We start from the raw sequence: 18873 nt of genomic DNA, 5'->3' as shown, positions 1-18873 counted from the left end.
ATGCATCCCATGGCACAGTCCTCCATTCAGGTAATCAGCAGGCAGCATCCGTAAACTCTAGAGGATTAAAGATGGCCATTCCCTTCTCTCTCCCCCCAAAATCATTGAGCAGCTGAGCAGTTAACTCAGCACCCCCTTCCCCATTACTGCAGGAGATGATGGGGGAATAAGAGAGGCTTTGGGCTGAGAAGGGGACAGCCTGCTGTGGGAAAACTCTGTTGGCAGCTTGTGTTCCTTTGTCCATTGTCTTGCTTGGATCTGTTCTGGAACATGGGGAGGGAAGGACCTGCAGCATCCTCTCTGCTATTCCCCCCACCAGGAGGCATGGTGACACTAGGGCTAGTAACTGTGACCTGGGATCCTTGTGCCTGTGAATGACCCGGTCATAGTGAATACAGGGAGTAGAGATAAAGATTTTTTTAATTAATGCACTGAGTGTAAGGAAAGGGTTTTTCTTACAGAAAAATGACTGTATTTTAAAGTATTTGAACTGTTTTAGACTGATCTTTTCCCAGCACCCCAGGCTTTCTGTACCAGGGCCAGATTCTTGACAATCAAGACCTGTTTTGACTGAGTGGGTGACCTCAGCTGAGGGAGGCAAATAGCACTGGAATGTGCTAATTTGAAAGAACTGAAAATCATGTTCTTTTGCCTGGCAGGCCAGGCTGTGTGAGACTAAGCTACCCTGAAGCACCCTCTCTGCTTCCTCTCTCCCAAAGAAGAATCAGAGGCCATGGCTGTTTTATTTTAAATCCTTTTATTTTAAAATCTGCTTCATTCCCTCCTCTGTCCTTCACTTGTTTGTTTTAGGTTTATTGACAATTTTACAAAGCGACACAAGCTGCAGGGTTCGGTTGGGAGTTTGGGGAGGGCTGGGTTTTTGTGTTTTTTGGCAGAGCGGGGAAGGTTGTGCGTCAAACAAGAATAATCCTTGAACAACAACATTGAAAAAATATACAATATATATAATACACAGGGGGTGTGACAGACTCTGCTCAGTCAGCCACTTCTGTTGGGCTCTCCTTTCCTAGTGCATCTTTCCCCTCTGTTCCTTCCTGGAATCAACGTGCAGGCTCAGAGTTCCCCTGTCCCAGCCTGCCTTTCTGGGGAGCAGCACACAGGAAGAGGGGCCCACAAGTGTGGGAAGGTCGAAGTGCCTTTCGCTGGGCTCTGTGCCCCCAGGGAAAATGGCCAAGGAAGAGGGAAAAGTTGGGCAGGGAGATGAAAAACAATGGGAGAAAATATGCATAAGGGCAAGATTAAAAGGACAGTGGGAAAGACTCAGGAGAAGCTGTCACCTCCCCCCTAGGCTGCAAGTTGGGGGAATCCACCTGGTTAGCATCCTCCTCCCCTTCTCCCTCCACTGCAGGGCCCCTAGTAACAGTGGGGGACATCTCTTTTGCCCATGGTGCACCGGTCATGTGCATCATCAGTGCCTGGGGTGTCGGGTGTATCTGAGTCGCTGCTGTCATCCTCATCGTCATCATCTTTCATTGCTCCTTCGCTGACTTTGGCCTCCCTGCTGCCTGCTGTCCTCTCCTGGCAGCTCTGGTATGACTGCAAAGAGATCATTCATGAGGGTAAGTGAAGAGCACTAGAGCTTCAGTCTCCACTCAGATGCCAGCCCTGCTTCCCATCTCTGCTCCCCTTCTCACCTCCATAGGGTTGACAATGATGGTGAGGGATGAATCATCCCAGAACATATCACTTTCCTTGGTGCTGGCTCCCATCTGGCCCCCTGTGGTGGCCCCTGGGGCCTCATGTCCAACCCCCCGGCGATGCAGAGAGTGGATACGTAGGATGCCCAGGATTACCATGAGCGCCAAGAAGCCCACACACACCACAATGATGATAGTGGCAGCACTGGGGACCACTGTGGGAGAAGGGCAGACAAGCAACACGTTACAGGTATCAAGTAAACACATGTTCCCAGTCTGCCTTAAGTTTAGGCCTAAGAGGCCAAGGCCATCAGGGAGGCTTGTGGGAGTTCTCAGGGCAAGAATTTGGACTTAGCTCTTCCTTGCCTTTCTGCAGGTCCAGTTCTGGGCTTCCTACTCAGCATCTCATCCTTGCTAGCTACCCCTGGATAATGTATGTGCCGAGCCTGCTGTCTGGTTCCTTCTGGGGTCCTACAATGCATGACCACCAACCCTCATGAACACCTAGTGCCTCAGAAGGTTGCAATTCACCTGGCACCTGGTGTTTGTTCTTTCATCCTCTCCACTGGGGGAGAAATGCATGCCATGAAGCATTGTATTTTGCAGGGTTTAGCTTTTTATGGGGAAAGGGAGTATAAGGGTAGGTGGAGGATGGTTCTACATAGAAGTGTATTAAAGGCAAGCTTAAAATAATGTTTTGTTCTTGAAGCTGGAGAGGCTTGCAGTGGTCCTTAGTTCCTTCCACAGCCTCTGCACAGATAAGCTTTGGTTTTCTCATGGGCCCTCTCAGCCTTACCCCAATTTCCCTCCCTCTTTGGTCTCTGTCCTGACCCCCACAGTCCTTTACTGAAACTCTCTGCAGACTCGCTTCATCCACTATTACCAACTTAAAGGCCAGTTCTCCAATCTGGCTCCACTGGACTCACCTGAAGGAGGGAGGGGCAGAGGTAAAGCTAAAACTACAGAGATAGTTTGAAGACAGAGTACAAACTGGGACAGTCTTGTAGCAACTGTCCCTGCCCCTGTAGAGCAGTTACAGGACCAGGAACCGGGACAGCCTAGCCAAGGGCTGGGATCAATGCAGGGGTCACTCTGACAGTTCCATGTCCCTTCCAGTGACTCCTTAATGCAAGGGGAATCTTCCAGTGGTCAAATGGCCTCGCTTTGTGCCACACTGCCAATGGAAAGTAAGGATAAAGTAGATGGGGTATATCCAATGGGTTGCTGATTTGCTCTCCAACCCATTCCTCCTTGCCTCCACCAACTCCCACTGTAGAAGCCAGAGCCACCATCTCTGTAGCCCCCTTGTTTCATGGAACTCTTTCCTCATTCTTACTGATGACTACCTAGTCCCAGCAGTTGTTTCTTAGCAGCCTGAGCCTTGATTCTGCTCTTTTGTTTCTGGCCCCCACACTATGCTGTCTCTCAGGATCTGTGTTAATATGCAGCTTTTCTAGGTCACACAAAATGTGGCAGCATCAGCCCACAACTCTACTTTTCTTTGTTTCTGGCAGATAAAAGCTTCCAAGTGCTCTACACCAGCCATCAGCAATGCTTTGGCCTAGCTCAAGTCTGAGATGGGCTGGTGCTAGGACCCTGCTACTGCCACTGCTGCTTGCTGTTGCATCTCCCTGCCACCCAGCTGCAGCACTGCCAGGGCAAAGCTCCCCTTCACTCAACCATACTGCAGTGCAGGTGAATCTGTAAATGCCAAGGCCCCCTGCTACCAAAGCTTCTGCTCCACGTGTGAAATCCACTGGCTCTGCAGACCAGGTTGCTGACCCTTGCTCCACACACGGCACAATGACAGTATGGGGACTGCTTCACCCAAAATTCAAATGTAGACATTTCTGGTTTGGGCTGCTCAAAAATAACTGCGTGGAATAAGAAGCCAGAGAGAGCTATCTGCATACCTGAAACTGTAGGGCTGGGGTGGAACTCAGGGATCTTCTTTCTGGCTTCCAGATACAAAGTTTTACCAGGATTTCAGAATTAATAGCCTGACCCAAGGGACTGGTGACAAAGAACCATCCAGTATGTTGGTTTCATGTTTCATCATGAGCCCATGTCTACTATAGGACCACTCTGAGGTGCTAGGGCTAATGCTGATTTCAAAGAGAGCCCACCCCTAATAAGCCATCTATACCAGCAGTTGGCAAGTTTTTGAGACTGTGGGCTGGATTGACCCAATTCAGGTCAGGGGTGGACAGGTGAGTAGGCGCCAGGCAGCATGGGCAAGCCACTGCTGCCAAAAACCCTATGTCCACAGGCCAGATCAAATGGCTCCGTGGCTATAGGCGGCCAACCCTTGATCCATGCCATTTCCTGCAATGCAGTGTCTCCTAGCTCTGGGGTCAGCATGAAATGCAGGTGTCTGAGCAATTCTGCTTGAAGGCCCTTGCAAGGCAGCAGCAGGGTTACATACTGGAGTTGCGGTGGACATTGGCCAAGCTGTGCCCAGATAGCTCTGAGGGTAGATGGTGACCTCGGTGCATGAGCTGCTGAGAGCTGAGGATGTGGTTAGGATGAGCAGCCCAGTTCATGTTGTGCAGCACATTCACCTGTGGGAGGACAAGAGAGGAATTTGTCTTCATATTCACTGTAACACAGCTCTCCCACATGTGCATGCACAGGGCCCTTGTACCTCAACAGTAAACTCGTTGCTGGAGTAGCGCCCATTCATTTCCGTGCAGGAAAGGCGGAACTTTCTTTCATAGAGGGCAGCGCCATGGCGAATGTGATATGAGACCTGGTGAAGGATCTCCTCATACACTGCAATGCTCTCCACACCTGGGAGTCAGAAGAGTCAGGTCTGTGGCAAGGGAGCTCCCACTTCCAAATGCCACAGCTCCTGTTGATGCATTCCTGTTGAGTCTAAGAGCTGTGGGGAAGCCTAAAGAAAGGCTTGGAGAAGGAATCTGCTTAGGGGTGGCTCTTCCCTGAAAGGCCCCTGAAAGCCCTGTGAAGCCCCTGACAGCTGTTACAAATGCTCCTGGAGAGGAAGGATTAGCAGTGGCCATTAGGTTCCTAATCCATACTAGGAATCCCACCTACACACAACCAGCAACATCAAGCAAAACCCAGGAAGATGAAGCAGAACACTGCTGGCTTCTGAGATGCAAACCACAAAGGGAAAGAGAAAACTATGAAGAATAAAGTGAAACTAAGTCAAAACAAAGGAGCTCATTGAGCATACTCTAGTTCCTTGAACCTGGGATGTCATTGCCTCAAAGTATACATCATTCAGGACACCCAGGAATGAGGACACCCTACTCTGCACTCAAGAGCTATGCAGAGACTTCTCCCTCACTAACATCTGGCAAACAATTGGCCCAGCAGTGTTTGACAGGAAAGGGAGGAGGTAGAGGCAGGAGCCCTGCCCAAGGTTTACCTGCAATGGTGAGGTAGGCAGAAGTGTTGATGAGATCCAAACCCCGCTGCTGTAGGGTGGACCCATCCAGAAGTAGGAACTCCCTTTCTGGGTCCAGGTCATCTCCCACCAGTGAGATTTCACAGCCATCCAGGTTGTGTACAATCTCATCTGACATGCGTGTGTCGGTCACTGAGATGGACAGACAGAAGGGACAGGGTGAAGGAGACAGACAGCCACGGGTCAAAAAGACCAAAAAAGCAAGGCCACTGATCAGAATGGGGAGAGTAGGCAACACTGGCTTAATACAAGAAAGAACTCATCCATGTTAAATCTGTACTACACAATGCCATTGTGCAGCACAACCTGTTGCTTCACGTTTTGCATGGAATCGCTTTCTGTCTGTAAAGTTGTTATTTGCTGATAGGGTTGTCACTTCCTATTCTTAGTTACACTATTTCTGCTTGCTTCGTGTTCTGACAATGCGCCACCTTGGGGATTTTTAGTAACAGCACATCTCGCCTCTAACAGTCCTGATGATACAGCATCATTGCTGACTCTCACAATTGTGTCACAAGTCTCAGGCACGAAGTATCCCCAAAATCCCAAAGTTGCTAGCAGCAGTCTTTTAAATGATCTCTTAGTCATACCTCGTTGTTTTTAGGACAACTAAAACCATCCCTCCCTCAGACAAGCTAGCCCCTCCTGCATGGGGAAAGTGAGAACGCCCCCAGTAACAAAGACTAATTCCTCTTATGTAGAATAAAGCTAAAGTGAAGCTGCCCTCAAGAAAGATGACTGTTGCTTTGGGGGTTTAACAGGAATTGGTGAGCAAAGTGAGAAATGTGAGCACTAGAAGAGAACTTGAGAAGTAGAGGAGGAGACTGAAAGATGTGCAGGAAGGGAACCTGGGAGGGTTGTGAGAAGAAGCTGAGGGCAAGGTGTTGAAAAGATTGGGAAATACAGGGGAATGGGTGACCTAAAAGGGGATGAAGTGTGGCAGGGGAATGTTGGAAGCAGGAGAGAACTACAGATAAGTTAGAGGAGACCGAGTGGGTTCAGTGGTAGGGAGTGGCAGAGGAAAAATGTAAGGTGTTTGATTCTGTTGAAGGGAAAGGCAAAAGTGTGGGAAGAGATACAAGGCAGAAAACTGGGAAAGGAATATGGAAAAAAATGGTACTGTAGAGAAGAACCCAGCATCCTGCTTCTGAGCACCTCGCCTTTCAAATTCTGAGCAAAATAATCCGTTCTTTGAACATCACTCCCAATTTCTAAGTAACCTCACTCCCTGCTATGTTATCTCACTTCCTGCTCGTGAACAACTTATTTTTCCTCGTATCCTGCTCACCTGTGCCATGCCAGCTCTCATCCTTCTTGGCTTCCACCTGGTGAGAGACAGAGCAGGTGATCTGGAGGCTGGGGAACAGGGCAACTCCATCAGGGCTCTCAAAGTCTGATGCAGGACGAGCAAAGTGGGCATTGCCGCTTAGCAGAATCTGGGGGGCATCAGGCTGCAGCACCACAACGTAGCCTTCCACATCAGGGATGGACACACAGGACTCCTCACTGAAGCACCTGACAGAAGGGGAAAGGAGGGAACCTGTCTCAGCCTTTTCTGTCTTAGGGGGAGCATCTCTCCCTTTCAGTGCTGCCCCCACAAGTCATGGCTGATCCCATGACAGCCACCTTTTAATTACTTCCCCACAGCCCCCTGTGTTCTGGACAGCCATGCTCTGGGAATCACATCATTGTGTTTTGGGCAAACAATTGTCCCAGCAGTGAGTGGCACCGTAATATTACCATGAGCCCCACTTCACAGGTAGAAGCAAGACCAATGTGAGTGAACTGGGTTGTACTGATAATAACCAGGAGCCCTGATTGGGCATCTGTACCACCCCCCCAAGACACCAAGGCAGGTGTTCACAGATTCTTTTTTTCCACCCCAGTATATCCCTGTGCACTGGACAGCATCAACCTGAAACTAAAGAACAACAAAAGGAACCAAATGATAAGCCAGCGTTTGGCAGAAAGTGTTGCTTGTAATTGTAACAAGCAGCCAAGAGAGATCTAAACACTGCAAGAGAACCATCCCAACAGGCCTGCCTAGCTGAAGGTCCTGATAAGAGAGGTTCTCCACTCACTTGACTGTGGTGGTGAGCTTGAGGGGGCGGACTCCTGGTGTGGCAAAGCGCAAGGAGTTCATGTAAGCCACATGCTGGATGGCATGGTTGAAGGTTTCTACGTCATCACCTTCTAGAGTGAGCAGGGACTGGGAAGGGTTGACATGAACCTATAAGGGGAAGAAGAAAGAACAAAACCTAGTATTCCATGATGAACACTGACACTTGTAGCTAAGGAAGATGCAAAGGAAGAACAGAGGGAGATTCAGGGGCATGACAAGAGCAGGCAAAACCCTGAGGGGACGAGTAGGGGGTGGGGAGAGGAGGGTCATGCAAGCTGGGGAAGGGAAAGCATACCTTCATCCCTTTGCCAAGGCTGTCAAAGTCACTGTAGTCAAGCCCCTCACGGCAAGCGTAGAGGCACTCAATCACCTCCCGGCTCTCCAGGCTGCCGGGGCGCACGGTGAAGCCAGCCAAGTAACCGTGGAAGTAGTGATGAATCGGCAGAGGGTCTCCTAAGGGAAACACAGCAGGAGGAGGACATGAGAGACAGAGACAGGGGGCAGAGAGAAAGAAAGAGAGGGAGTGGAGTAAAGAGAGGGAAAGGAAGAACATGAGGGAGACAGAGAGAAAGGAAAGCAGGAAGACCGAGACAAGGGGGATTGTGGGATGAGAAAGCAATCACAATCAAAAGGAAGGGTTAAGAGGAACATGTGTTGGGGGTGGAGGGGAAGAGAGAGACTGGGAAACCCAGACAAGACAGGGAGAGACTAAGGAACACAGAACAAGAAAAATGTCTGCCAAGCCAGAGCCCTTGACAGGGACAGTTTCCCTGGCCCCTCTTGCTTTGCTCTCTGTGGTCCCTGTGAGGGCATTTGGAAAGTAGAATTCCCCGAAGACAGTCTCAGGTGCAGCAGCCTCACTCCGTCGTATTCTCTCTTGTCATCATTGTGCTCGTAGACTGACTTCAGGTGACCAACAGTGAGCACTATTTTACATCTGCCTCTCACAAAACAAACAAGTTGAGTCTCCCCAAAGCAAGCTGCACTGTGTTCTTTCCACCAGCCCTCTCATGCTCCACAGAGATAAAATGTCAGCCTAAAGACTGCCAAAAAACAAGGGCCTTCATTCTAGAGAAGATGGGGGAGGGAAGGGAGCCAAGTGGGACAAACACCGTGCAAAAAGGGAATAAGAGTCATGCGTGGTGAAGCGGGTGAACCGCCTCACTCCAATTCCATACCTTGCGCAGTATCTGTGGAGTTCTCATTTCCTCTGCTTTTCTGTTTGTTTTTCTCCTCTGCAAAGGGAAGACATTCATACCATTGATTTAGCATCACCCACTGGAATTGGCCAGTTGCAAGGTCAGGAAAGGGTGAGAATTCAGAACAGGCAGCATTAGTCAGGAAAAAAAAGAGACACCCCTGGGATATTTTGCTCAACACTAGGCCCTTCAGTTCCAGAGAAGCTAAGAAACAAGGCTAAACCTAGAGCCTGAGTGACAGGGGTGGAAGTGAAAGCAGGGGTATTTGTCCTACTTCCAACAATATTGAACTGAGCAGTTTTGTTTCTCATTGATCTCAGCCAGGTTCTCATGCCACTTGGCCTATCCCTTTGAAAACTAGATGCTAATCAAGAGGATGTTACAGGGCAGTCAGTTCTTGTTGCTGCACATGGTCAGAGGACGTTGTGCCACTGGAGCATTTCTGACTAATGTAACTACAAGAAGTGTCTGGCCCAGCTGGTAGCATCAGCTGTGAAGCATCTATATGGCAACTGAATTTCTGGATGGCTTGAAACAGAGGAACTAAAATCTACCTTGTAGAGTGAGTGAGGGAACTGGAGAAAGTGATGGCACCAGTACCTAGTGGACTCCTGGTTTGTTGCAGCCAAAACTTCCCAATCTGACAATCACTGGTTGTTAAGAATGACCTGAGGCATCTCCATTCAGTTCCTAATGGTAGACCAGCCCATATCAATAAACCCACAGTAGAGAGACCAAGACAAGAACAGGCTGCAGAAACTGGACTCCTACTGAGGAATTGCTTAGATGGGATTCATCCAAGGGCTTGTGCAAAAGCTGATTATTTTATTGCCATTATTCACTGGGTTGCTGTTGGCATGGCTGGCTGAGTCACCGCTGAGACAACCCATGAGAGGGCTGATAGAGTGAATGGATTATATTGGTTTTGGTGCTATGGATGCCTTGTGAGCTGGCCATAGTTTTCTTATTACATTAGCAATTGCACAGCATTAGGCACATTTTGTTTTGAGCCTTCCCCTTCAACCCACCCCTTTACTCCATTCATTGGTGGGGAAGCGGGGAGAGAGAGAGAGAGAGAGGGAGAGAAGAGGAAGAAAGGTGTAGGGGCACAGGGATGGGAACTGCAGACACTCACCAGCCCAGCAGGCTCCAATCACGAGTGAAGGTTCTTGCCTGGGAGGATGGATGAGGCCATTGTCATGGATGAGGGCAGGGTCATAGGAGACACCATCAACATAGAGCGTGACTGTTGGGAACTCCAAGTTGAGGGCATAATGATGCCATTCATCATCACAGACCTGCAACAAACAGAAATCCAGATCAGTGAGAGAAGGGAAGAAACAGGGAGAGACTAAAAGAGAAAGTAATATTTTTTTCACCTGCTCCAGTTTCCAGAGGAACTTGACAGGTCTTGAACTCTCCAGCAACGGCCAGTAGAGAAAAGCAATTCGACAACCATGCACAGCCAAAGAGTAGTGCGAGTAGCCATCCTCTGCCAAGGCAAGACAAGGCACATGACGAAAGATGTATTCACTAAAGAGGAATCCTTTAAGCCAACTCCTCTTGGCCCTCAGACAGCTTGGTTGGCCTGAGGAGAGGGATCCAGCCACACCAGGAAGAAACCATTCATACTGCTGTGACCCTGCACCATGCTCATGAGAAGACAGATTGTTCCCAAGACTCATGATGGGACCCTGACTAGCGGGGGAAAGGGAGTAGGGAGAGCACCCTCACAGGATTGGATAGTCTGTTCCAGAACAGGGAACAGATTCCCAGCTGGAAGGAGGGTCTATTCTGGAAGTAGGGTTCCCTGGGGGTAGGAAAGTCAGCCACGAAGGACAGGGATTTGTCCCCAGGGATATATCTCACCACTCTGCACTGTACTGCAGATCACTGTCTCCTCTTCCTTCTTGCCTTTGCCAGGTGTCACAGCATGTTTCATCCATAACGACAGGGTAAAATGGTCACTCAGCCCCTCATGGGCACCCACTCCATTGACCATAGGCACCTGTGCTGCCTGGCTGCCATTGAACCAGTAGATGAGGCTGCTGTCCTGGCTGTAATGCACAGAGAGTCGTGCAGTCCAGTTGGCTGTGGGGCTGGGCACAGGCAGCAGGTCAATCTCTCCTGAGGCAGCACCTACCACAGAATAGTAAAGAGAGACATGGATGGCATCAAATGAATGTGGCACTCGAGGGGCTCCGTGGGATCTGTCTGGAGGATGGATGTGCACAGGGGGCAACTGAGGATGCACAGGGGCTCCCTGTGCTTCACTCAGGACAGTGGGGGATAGCTGCCTGCTTCACTAGAAAGGGAAAGAAATGAAGGAACTGCCAAAGGCTCCTTCAGCAGAGCAGGATGCAGAGGCCATTCCCAAAACGCCTCTCCATATTGAGGGAGGTCCCAGTGACCTTCCCCCAGGGCAGGAACTTCAGAGGTATCTGAAGGGGGTACTAAAGATACAAGGACTATGTCCATGTGGCTCCCTTGGTGGGAGCAAATTGCCTTGGATGTTGTTGTGGCTCCTGTTGAGCTGGGGTAGCACAGGGTATTATCTCCTCGCTTCCCGAGGTGAGGAAGCAATACGCACCGCAGAGTTTGCGCAGTGACTTCTCAGAGTAGTTGTCACGGTCACAGCCCTTGGCCACGTGGTTAGTCTGGAGCTCCACTGTGGCCTGGATGTTCCACAGTGGCTCATCGCAGGTCTCCAGGTGAATGCTGGGAAACAGTGCCAGGCTTCCTGCACCTGGAGTGTACTCAATCCGCTTGTTCCAACCTGTCAGGGACAAAAAAGGAACCCAGTCTTGCTTAGGACCTTCCAAAGCCAAGAGGCCCAGCATGTACCAGCCACATCTATCTTTCCCTGGGAATAACAGATGTTGGGCCTTTCTAGACTGAAAAAAAAAGATTAATGCATCCAGTGGGTTTTCTGATGCTGGGATCACTGAAGGGGCAGTTTTCACAAGAAATTAAAGCATGGACTTTGTTTGTTTATAGCTCTGGCACTGCACTATCAAAATCCTTGGATTTGTAACGTCTTTTGTCAGCTCATGCTGGACTTTCATCAATGTTGAACTCCCTAGCTCCTACCGACTTCAGCCAGACCTGTGGATACATGGCACAACTAAAAAAGCCAGGATGTCTTGAGATAATGACATACAACTGGTTAGTACTTAAAAATCATATATGGAACCTGACACATGAAATTTACCAATCATGCAGGCAACCATCTCTACACACCAGACCTGATAACTGAAAAAGTTTGTAACATGATGACGGTACAAGCATCTGATGGATTGTGCCTGGATTTAAGCACCTATATGAAAATACATTCAAATTTGCAATAAGCTATTTGCCTGAAGGTATTTGGTAAGCAAGGTAAAAAGTCAGGAGTTAGGGTTTTGATACCACCAGGACAGATTAAGATGCAGGTCTGCATGAGTTAGGGGAGATGGAAGGAGCGTGTAGGTGCAGAGATTTAGGGTGTGAGATGGGAGGGAACAAGAGGAGAGGGACTGGGTGGGCAATGGTAGGAGAAGCCAGATGTGAGAGGGGTGAGGCCACGATTAGAGGGGTCAGAGGGTGAAGAACAGCAGAGGGCAGAGTTAAGCATAACAGAAGGCTCTGTACCCTGCCAGCTGGGCTTGCAGGTTGGCTTCACTTGGATTTCCACTTCGGCATCATCAGATGCCCGTTTCTTGCCACAGTCGTAAGCTGTCACTGTAAACTTGTAGAGGCGCTCTCCACTGTACTGCAGCTTCTCTGTGTTCTCAATGTTCCCTGGTGAAGAGAGACTGAGGGTTTATCAGAGCAGAGAGACACACAAAGAGCAAGTAAAAAAGAAAGAAAAAGAAGGGAGGGGGTCAGTGAGAAGGAGGAATGCTCCTGTTCTCTCCACACAAACACAAAGTATAAATATTTTCATTTAAAAAAAAAATCACTCTTATTTTTGATTCATTATAACAGCAAGGAAGAGCCAAAATCATGCCTTCATGCAGTGCTATGTTCATGCCTCCTCTGTAGCATGTAGTTGCACCTTTGGAAACAAAATCTCTCCTGTTTCTGCCCCAGGGCAGATTGCTAGAGGGGATCCAGTTCCACATAGCACAGGTATGTGGTGGGGGAACAGGCCATGCAAAGGTGGCAGGAGACTGTGAAGCTGGGCCTGGGAAGTGGCATGCACTGCAGTCTCACAGAGCCCAGGGGTGGGGTCTCACCATCATTGTCAATCAGGAAAGGGATGTTAGGGGTGAGGATCTCATAGTAGCAGATCTGGCTGTACTGTGGAGAGCAGTCTCCATCGATGGCCTCCACCCGCAGGATGCGGTCATACAGTTTACCCTCCGTCACTGCTACCCGGTACAACTTCTCCACAAAGACTGGAGCAAATTCATTCACATCATTCACCCGCACATGGACTGTAGCCCTGAAGGAGACAGATAGGTGAATAAGCAGCACTAACTGAGGAGCAAGAGACCAGATTGGAAAAAAACTTAGGTCTTGTAGGTCTTCTACATGGCAACACAGAAGAATGGTTCCCTAAATTGCACAGCTTTGGTCCTGTCCTTTGCAGAATGAGAGACAATGACAGGAAATAGGAACTGGGTCCTTGTATAGCACCACAGATCTAGAGGGAGTTCCCAATTCCAGAAAGGAAAACAGCAATAGTAACAGCAATATAATCTGGGCTTTCTGCCTGTACAACAGCACAGGGCACTAGCTCTCATATCTTTAACTGTCCCTCATTTTAAGGGGCCTGGCTCCATTTAATCCCTTCAGTTATCAACAGCCAGTGCACACTTTAATTGTTGGAAATTTCTGACATCAGAGAACAAGGGGGAAACCCAGGCTACAGAGATGGTCTTGTCAACCAAAGAAAGGAAGGACTTCCACAGCACTTTTGTTTCTCTTTGTGTAATCTGCTCCATCTTGGATTTCTGGAACACGTTGCAACCCCCCCAGTTGGGCTCACTTGTGGGATTTCTTGGTGTTGGTCCCGTCAGGTCCCTCTCCACAGTCATATGCTTGGATGGTGAATGTGTGCTCTTTGTGTGCTTCACAGTCCACTGGCTCCTTGGCTCGGATTAACCCCTCGCCTGTGGCTTTGTCCAGAATCACAGCTTCAAACGGCACCCCTGACCCATGGATCCGAAAGCCACAGATCTCACCTGATACAGAGGACAGCAATGGAGTGGGGAGAAAGAAACAGTCGGGTGAGGAGATCAAGAACTCCTCTTCCCTTGCCACCCAGCCCTTCACCATCATGCTATACCTAAGTCCCTCCATCTTCTCCTTCTCCCCCTTTCCCCTCCTCCTCCCACCTTTTCATTCCATCTCACATACATCCTCCTTCCTTTACCCCTCACCTTCTCCATTTTCATGCCCTCCTGTACTAGTTTGGGAACAATCCTGGTTCTCTGGGTCTCTTTACCTCAGCTCTGTACTATTATTGGTACAGAGCACCCCCCACAAGTGCTGCCCATGATGGGCATTGCTGGGGGAAGGCATCCTGACCAACCACTGCACCTTCCCAGTTACAGGACATATCTGTAAATATCTAGTGCAAACTACATAAACTGTGGGCTGGTTTACATACTGTTAGTACTTATACAGGCTCCACAGCTGTAGCACCTGAGCGCCTCCTAAGCTTTCATTCATTTTCCTCACAGCACCTTTATGAGGCAGGACAGTGCTCCCTCTGACAGAACAGAGCAGAGAAAGAAACACAGAGACTCACCCAGGGTCACACAGGAAGAGTGCAACACAGTAGGGGATGAAACCTGGGGCCCCCTGAGCCCCAAGGTAGAGCCTTAAGTGCTGCATCCTCCTCCCAGATAAACTGAGAGACGGCAGTGCAGAAGCACCCAACACAGCCTAGGCAGGCACTGCAAATGGGATCCTGAGAAAAGCCTAGACAGACCTTTCAGAATGGAAGGCTTGTTGAAAAGGGCTTGGAGCTGCTAATAGTCCCTCCCTGTCTGATTCCTATTGTGTCCAAGGAAACAGGAGTTTGTCTGCATTCTTTGTAAGTCAATAGGTTTGCATTACAGAAATCCCTGGCTTCAATCTCAATTTTTTCTCCTAGCTGAAAACACCTGCAGAACCCCAGATTTGGCTAATGAACTGGGCCAATGGCTGCTCTACCCTTTGCTGAGGGCTTCCACCTAAGATGTAGTTCAGAGGTGGTGTAAAGCTATCATTCCCTGGTTTTAGCCATGGTCCAGCACTGATGACCCGAGTCTCTCCTCCCTGACTCCTTCCCCACAAACCCATTACCCACATACCTGCATAGCGCAGCGGAGCATCCTTGTCCAGGGCAAAGAGTGGTGGGTTGAGCAAGACGGTGTTATCATTCTCCATGACAATGCCCTGGTACTCAGCTTCAATCCAGGGTTTGTGCTTGTTTGCTGTGAGGTATTTGGAGTACAGGGATGGGGTAGAGAAAATTATTAACCCCAGAGACGTATTTGTCAGAGAAAGAGCATGATACCATACCAGATCCTGGCTGGGAACACCCACCCCTATCCTGGTGGACTATGAAGCATGCTGAAAATTGTCCTTGTCTCTGTGGTTCTTATAAGTCATCACCCCAAATTATGCATTCTCTTCTGGGCTCTTCCTTGCCAGCAAGATAGTGGCAGGCAAGAAGCAGCTCAGAGAAAAGCATGAGAAACATTCAAGCTGCAAAAGGGGTCAAATTCCAAGGAGACATTCAATAATTCTGGCTCAATAAAGTCATAATTTAAGGGTCCACTGGATGTTTCCTCTGAGAAACTTTACCACACCTGATAGTTCTCTTCCAAAGGACTAGAGCCCAGATAAATATATCTACCATGCCACTCTCTCCATGCACATGGCCCAATTTCTAAATACCTTGCTCTTCCATCCCTGACTCCAGGGCAGGTCCCACATACCCTTGGTCCCTGCTCACTGCCCAAAATTCTAATCCCATTGGTTGGAGCCCAGCCAGGCTCAGCATCAAGGCAGCAGGAGGCTATGAAAAATGTCACAGGCCCAGAAATAGCAAATTAATCTTTATCACACAGGCTCTAGGGCAGGGAAAGAGAGAAAGAAGGTGGGAGGGAGTTGGAGAGAGAAGGAAAATCGTTACAAATTGACACCCCCTCCCCCGGTCCAATCTCTACTAAATGGGTTTCAAGGATTATATTGCAATGGCCTAGTTGCAGCCTCCATCCCCCATCTAACAACCCTCTCCATGGAGACAAAGATTCATTACAACCAGGCAATGCTCTGACTACATGGCCTGGGCGTAGTGGGGCTGGGGAATGGGGGTGCACAGCCTTTCAGATCAAGGGCATGACTTCCAATATGAGGATTCTTTTCCTGCAGCAGAGCACCCCCTAGCACAACACTGGGGCATCAAGATCTGGAGGCAACATGTCCCTGGCAAAGCCAGCTACACACATTTAAACAAATTGGGATTGAGGTGCATCACTGGAGCTGGGAGCAGAAAGCCTACAACTGGGACAGTAGGCCAGGGTGCAGGTTAGGACTGAGATGCATCAGAAGGGCTGTATGCAGAGAGACACAGCCTGGCACAGCAGAGCAGGCTGTGGGTTGAGAGTTATATCTCGCCATATTGATTAGGATTAACATTGCATTGTGTAGAAAATCCAGAGTAACATCCATTGTCCTTTTATTCTTATCAGTATGCAGAAGGAACCCCTTCCTATGTACGAAGACCCACACTCCCCCCTCACAGTAGAGCCCCCCCCTTCATTGCTCCTTGTGCCGGATTCTGGTTTATATTGAGGTGAAAATCGATGGTTATAAATGCCAGGTACGTCTTGTTGCTGGGGCAACAAGCCGGTGTCAGAGGGATAAATCCTTTGCTGCATCCATCTGTCATTTGGAAGGCACTGGGGTGATCTGGGAAGAGGGGGAGGTTCGCAGGATCAGGGAAGGTCTCTGGGCTATCTCCAGAAGGCACAGGTGGAGATAAAAGCTGGGAGATATAAGCTGCTTGTCAAAGGTGGGTGCATGATTCAGACAGTGCTGTCCACAGGGGAAACAGAAAACACCTGGGACAAGGTAGCCCTGATCCAGGATTGGCCTCTTAGGTGCTACCGCAGTACAGTAATATAGTATATTTCCCCTCTCCAGAACCGACCCTTCCACAGCTGTGAACCCACGGTCAACTCCCAGAGCCAAATCTACCTCCCCCAAACATGATGCTCTATCCAAGACATCCCTTCCTCCACCGCCGCCCCTGTAAGTCTGTAGAGCTCTCCACCCTCCAAAATCATTCTGTCTCTCCACGTCCCTCAGAATAATTCTCCTGCATCTGTGCCTACAGCCATAGATCTAGTAACCTACATCTCACTCCCTCACTTACGCGTGTTTGAACAACAATCTCCGTGCTCAGAATATATGAGCCATCGGGCTGGTGGCCCCATATTCAGTGCAGAAAAGACTTTTGCCCCTCTATCCAGCTCCCAGAGATTAAACATTTCTCCATAGGGCTGGTGACAAACAGATGCTAGCTGGACAGGCAAATCTGGTGTGATGGGGAGGGCCAGCCCTAGGTCTGGGGATTAGAGAGAAGTGAAGAGGACCCACACATACATCATTTTACCTCTGATGGTGGCATAGGAAGAAAGCTACGGGGGAAGGGAAGCAGGTGGCAACACATGGAGGGAATCGGGGAGGAAGAGGGAGAGAGAGAACAGGCGAGGGTGCCCGCGTGAGAAAGAGCTAGAACAGAGCGGTGCGGACAGGAGACAGTGGTCGGGAGGCAGGAGAAAAGCAAGGGGCACAGAGAGCCCCTCCGACACAAGCCTGGGACCGGAGAGATGGGGGAAGTTGCAAGGGGCGGCGGGAGCCCGGCGGAGGAGGGAGAGCAGCGGCGCGTCGTTTTGGACACGAGTGGGAAGCCTGGGCAGGCGGGAGGCGGGCATCCCGGGGACCCCAGCCCACGCCTCTGCTCTGCCCGCGCTCACCTTTGTTGCAGGAGCCGGCGGGCAGCAGGGCGCAGAGGCAGAGCAGGGCGAGCAGCAGGGCGGCGAGGGGCTGCGGGCAGCCCATGCTGGCACCCGGTCCCAGGCGGCTGCAGGGACGGACAGCGCCTGGCAGGCGCTCGGCTCCCGGCAGCCCAGCCCAGCCCGGCCCGGCCCGGCCCAGCCCTCCTCTGCTGCAGCATGATGTCAGCAGAGCCCGGTGCTGATTGATGGGCGCCGGCAGCCAATGCGCGGGGCGCGGGAGCCAGGTGCTGCAGGGGCGGAGGGGACCAATGGGGCGAGGCGAGCGGCTGCTCCTCCTCGCTGCAATGTGGGCAGAGGCTGGAGGGGCAGCGGGCCGCAGAGGGGCCGGGGCCGGGGCCGGGCGGCTTTTCCCGCCCCTCGGGGGCCTGTCTCCCGGCGAGCCTCCCAGCCTGCCAGGGCAGGGCGTCTGCTCCATGTGGCACTCAGCGCCCTGCTGGCCTCTGCCTGGGCGGGGTGGCTCTGCCCCTTCGCTCTTCAGGGAGGCCACCTGCTTGGTGCCCACGAGCCTGCTTCTTCCTCACGTGGTGCCACCCACGACCAGGGAGGGGTGGCTAGCTGGGCTAGTCTGCAGACAGGGCAGATATGCACCTTGTAGACCATCCAAGATTTATCTTTTTTTTTAATTTTCATGTACCAGATCGAATGAGCCAGATCTGGTCCAAAACCTTTGAATCTTTCAAAAACCTTATGTGGCCCTGCTACGGGCAAGTGTCCTCCACCCCAGCCTGGGGCTTCGAATACTTCCAAATCTTTTGGCAGGTATCCTGCATGCAGGCCCAAGCCTGCAGGCTTGGGGTTCGGATGCCCCCATGTTTCACCTGCCCTCAGCCATAGGGCCGCAGGAGCCAGCTAGGGAGGAGTCTCCTATTTCCATAAAGTGGGCATGTAGCAGACCAGCCAAGATAGATACCTATTATAGAGCACAAGCTTTCAGAAACACGAGGTCACCTCAGCAGGCAGTCATAGTTTCATAGATGTTAGGGGCTAGAAGGGATCTTGCAGATCATCTGTGCACAGAGAGGCCACTGCTATGAGGAAGACCACAGTTCCTGGATATCTTGCTGGGTTGGTCAGCAACAAGGCATTTCTGAGGCACAGGTCATAGCGCCTAGTATCTCTCCAGGTTAAACATCACAACCACTGGTGTTTTTCTGGGTTTGTGCCTGTACTGAGGAATCTTCTTACTGAGTTTCTCCTATGTTGGGACAGGACTGGCGTCTCCCCATGAGGAAGCACAGAGGCCTACAAGGATCTCTCCTGGTTGGGCACAAACATGGCACAGCCAGGAGGAAGCTCATAGCTGCCCTGATCTCTTCTGGTGGAGCAAGGACAGTCGTAGCTGTGACAGCCATGGTGTCTCCCAGTTGGGCAAGGAGGACTCGCTGCTGTGAGGAAGAGCAGAGCTGCTGTTCTTTTTCCTCTGTGGGTAGTGATGGGTCACTGCTGTGAAGAGCCTCACAGG

At 50.5% G+C, this 18873-nt stretch overlaps 1 protein-coding gene across 1 annotated transcript; it reads right to left on the bottom strand.

The window, feature by feature from the left end:
* Positions 1 to 401: 401 nt before the first annotated feature.
* Positions 402 to 17570, bottom strand: CLSTN3 (calsyntenin 3). The gene is made up of 18 exons (XM_090055608.1): positions 17370 to 17570; positions 14694 to 14816; positions 13382 to 13577; positions 12627 to 12835; positions 12040 to 12189; positions 11000 to 11185; positions 10279 to 10548; positions 9789 to 9901; positions 9545 to 9707; positions 8389 to 8445; positions 7506 to 7663; positions 7170 to 7318; positions 6377 to 6603; positions 5050 to 5220; positions 4303 to 4448; positions 4084 to 4219; positions 1656 to 1873; positions 402 to 1557 (listed from the first exon to the last, which is right to left on the bottom strand). Exons 1-18 carry the CDS (start codon positions 17452 to 17454, stop codon positions 1375 to 1377), a joined length of 2940 nt encoding a protein of 979 aa, XP_089911734.1. The 5' UTR covers positions 17455 to 17570; the 3' UTR covers positions 402 to 1374.
* Between the last annotated feature and the right edge of the window lie 1303 nt (positions 17571 to 18873).

This window comes from Crocodylus siamensis, chromosome 1, assembly GCF_052110815.1.
Source record: "Crocodylus siamensis isolate JL-2025a chromosome 1, ASM5211081v1, whole genome shotgun sequence".
Classification (NCBI taxonomy): Eukaryota; Metazoa; Chordata; order Crocodylia; family Crocodylidae; genus Crocodylus; species Crocodylus siamensis.
The sequence above is the reverse complement of the archived record's forward strand: the minus strand, read 5'-3'. Positions and strand labels throughout refer to the sequence as shown.

Excerpts from the sequence above, each read along its gene's own strand:
- CLSTN3 (XM_090055608.1), bottom strand. The coding sequence starts at position 17,454 with ATGGGCTGCCCGCAGCCCCTCGCCGCCCTGCTGCTCGCCCTGCTCTGC. Across the intron at positions 13,578-14,693 it reads TGCTCCGCTGCGCTATGCAG|GTGAGATCTGTGGCTTTCGG; the intron begins GTATGTGGGTAA and ends CCTCTGTATCAG. Across the intron at positions 4,220-4,302 it reads GCAACGAGTTTACTGTTGAG|GTGAATGTGCTGCACAACAT; the intron begins GTACAAGGGCCC and ends GTCCTCCCACAG.